The 2,506-nt window shown below is 44.1% G+C and overlaps 1 protein-coding gene across 1 annotated transcript; it reads left to right on the forward strand.

Moving 5' to 3' along the window:
* The first annotated feature begins 1,740 nt into the window (after positions 1–1,740).
* On the forward strand, positions 1,741–2,211 carry LOC137648104 (putative nuclease HARBI1). Its single transcript, XM_068381040.1, has one exon. The coding sequence runs from the start codon at positions 1,741–1,743 to the stop codon at positions 2,209–2,211; it is 471 nt and encodes a 156-aa protein (XP_068237141.1).
* Positions 2,212–2,506: the final 295 nt, after the last annotated feature.

The following is a 2,506-nucleotide window of genomic DNA, read 5'->3' on the forward strand; positions in this document are numbered from 1 at the left end:
AACATTCCCTGTGATAATAATGACCAACATTTATTAAGAACTAAGTGTGTTAACTTTCTTACGACCACTTGTAATAAAGTGGGAAACAGTGAATATGATACCATGTGTCCACCGATGGAAAAGTCTATAACTGTAAAAGACCAATCTCCTTAGTTTGATGGTGAGGCTTCGCTGAAAAGGAGGGAAACAAGACAAAGAAAGAAAGTGGAATAGATTAAAAACTGAAAGTACTTGGGTAAAATACAAAACTGCTGCATGTCAATATAACTACCTACTAAGAAGAAAAAAGTGAATACTATGAGAGAAAGATCCTCGAAGCAGCAACAGACATTAATAAGTTATATCGTCTCCTAAATGGTATAATGGGAAAAGTAAAAGAAGACGCTACCTGATGGATAGAGTGACCAGGAACTAGCAAATGATTTTCTAGTATTCTTTAAAAAAAAAAAACCTAATTATGATACACCAGGTACACAGACAAAATTAATAGGATTTAACAACATAACACATGATAACATCACTAGAATTCGAAAGAGCAAATAAGACAAACTGCGCGATCGATCCTATGGCCAGGCTGACACTTGCACGACTTTTGGCCACGAATTTGTCGTGGCAAGAAATGTGCAAGTGTCAGCCTGGCAATAAGATCGAGTGACCAGGAACTAGCAAATTATTTTCTAGTATTCTTAAAAAAAAAAAAAAACATAATAATGATACACCAGGTACACAGAAAAAATAATAAGATTTAACAACATAACACATGATAACATCGCTAGAATTCAAGAGAGCAAAGAAGACAAACTGCGCAATCGATCCAATTGCCAGGCTGACACTTGCACGACTTTTGGCCACGAATTTGTCGTGGCAAGTCGTGCCATTTTGGGGCACGAACTGGGAGGCTCCCGCACTGTTCCTGGCTAGTTCACACATAGTTTACGATGAGTTCACGATGAGTTCACGAATAGTTCACGATGAGTTCACGAATAGTTCACGAATGCGTGGCCATCAGTATCCACAGTGACAGGAACTTGCACGACTAATTCACGCATGGTTTGCGCATAGTTTGCGCACTTCCCGCATTGGCAATATAAGTTTGCACAATTCGGACGGTGACGTGCTGACTTGGCCACGCCATATAAAAACAGGGCATCTCCAGCCCCTGGTCCATTTTGGATTGGCTTTGGAAAAGACAACATGCTCAATGTCAGAGACACAATCATTGCAGAGAAAAAAAGATGCCTATACCTGGCAGCTGCTCTAGTCATTGTTGAAGAGCAGCAAAAAAGGCTGGCAGAGGCAGGAGAGCAAGAAAAGTCAACCCCACCTCGAAGAAACACACAAAGGAAAGTGTGGGTCAGGGAATGGTTGGCCAGAAGGCACGAGTTTGAAAAGTATGACAGTCTACTGACTGAATTCCACAAGGAAGATCAGAGGGGCTTCAAAAATTACCTCAGAATCACAGCTGAACTGTTCCAAAATATGGTTGAGAAGTTAACCCCTCGCCTCCAGAAGCAGTCCACTCCTTCAAGTTGGACACAAGCTGGCTGCCACCCGTCACTTTTTACCCACTGGAAACTCCTATCCAAGTCTGCAGTACAGCTTCAGGGTTGAAGCAAGTACCATCTGCAAGTTCATACCTGAGGTGTGTAAAGTTATCATCGCAGTCTACAAGGATGAATTGCTGTGCTGCCCCAAAACTGAAGAGGAGTGGAAGGAAGTTGCTGCCAGGTTCAGCTCCAGATGGAATTACCACAACTGTCTGGGGGTGTGGACGGCAAGCACATCTCTATGAAGAAGCCACCCCATGCTGGTTCTTACTACTACAACTACAAGGGCTTCCACAGCATTATACTGAAAGCAGTGTTAGATGCTACTTACAAGTTCCTCTATGTGGATGTTGGGGCAGAGGGTGGTGCATTGGATGGAGGAACATGGAGTAACTGTTCCCTGAATGATGCTGTAGAAGAGACCAGAGCTGGAGTGCCTCAACCAGAACCACTCCCTAATGATGACCAGGCAGTGCTCTATCACTTAGTAGTGGATGATGCCTTTGCTTTCCGAACCTGGATGATGAAACCACTCTTCCAATGGTCACAGGTCCTACGAGAACACATATGTAGCTACAGGTTGTCTCATGCCCGACGTGTCGTGGAGAATGCCTTTGGAATTTTGTGTCAAAGGTCCCGTTGCTTCATGACGATGATGCATTAGTACCCCAATACCATCAATCTGATCACCATGAGCGCCTATGTCCTGCACAACCTCATCCTCATCAGATACCCACACGCAATTTCTGAAGTGGACCACGAAGATCCAGACACACATGATCTGATTCCTTGTTGATGGAGGACTGACCGACACCTGCAGGGGCTGCTGCCTGTAACCGGCCGTCATACCCAGAAGGATGCAAAGGATGAGCGAGACTACTTGTCAAATTACTACATGTCCCCTGCTGGTGCTGTCCCTTGGCAAGAAAGAATGGTAGTAGCTCCATAAGCTGCATCCA

The sequence above is a fragment of the Palaemon carinicauda genome, chromosome 10 (assembly GCF_036898095.1).
Source record: "Palaemon carinicauda isolate YSFRI2023 chromosome 10, ASM3689809v2, whole genome shotgun sequence".
Lineage (NCBI taxonomy): Eukaryota > Metazoa > Arthropoda > Malacostraca > Decapoda > Palaemonidae > Palaemon > Palaemon carinicauda.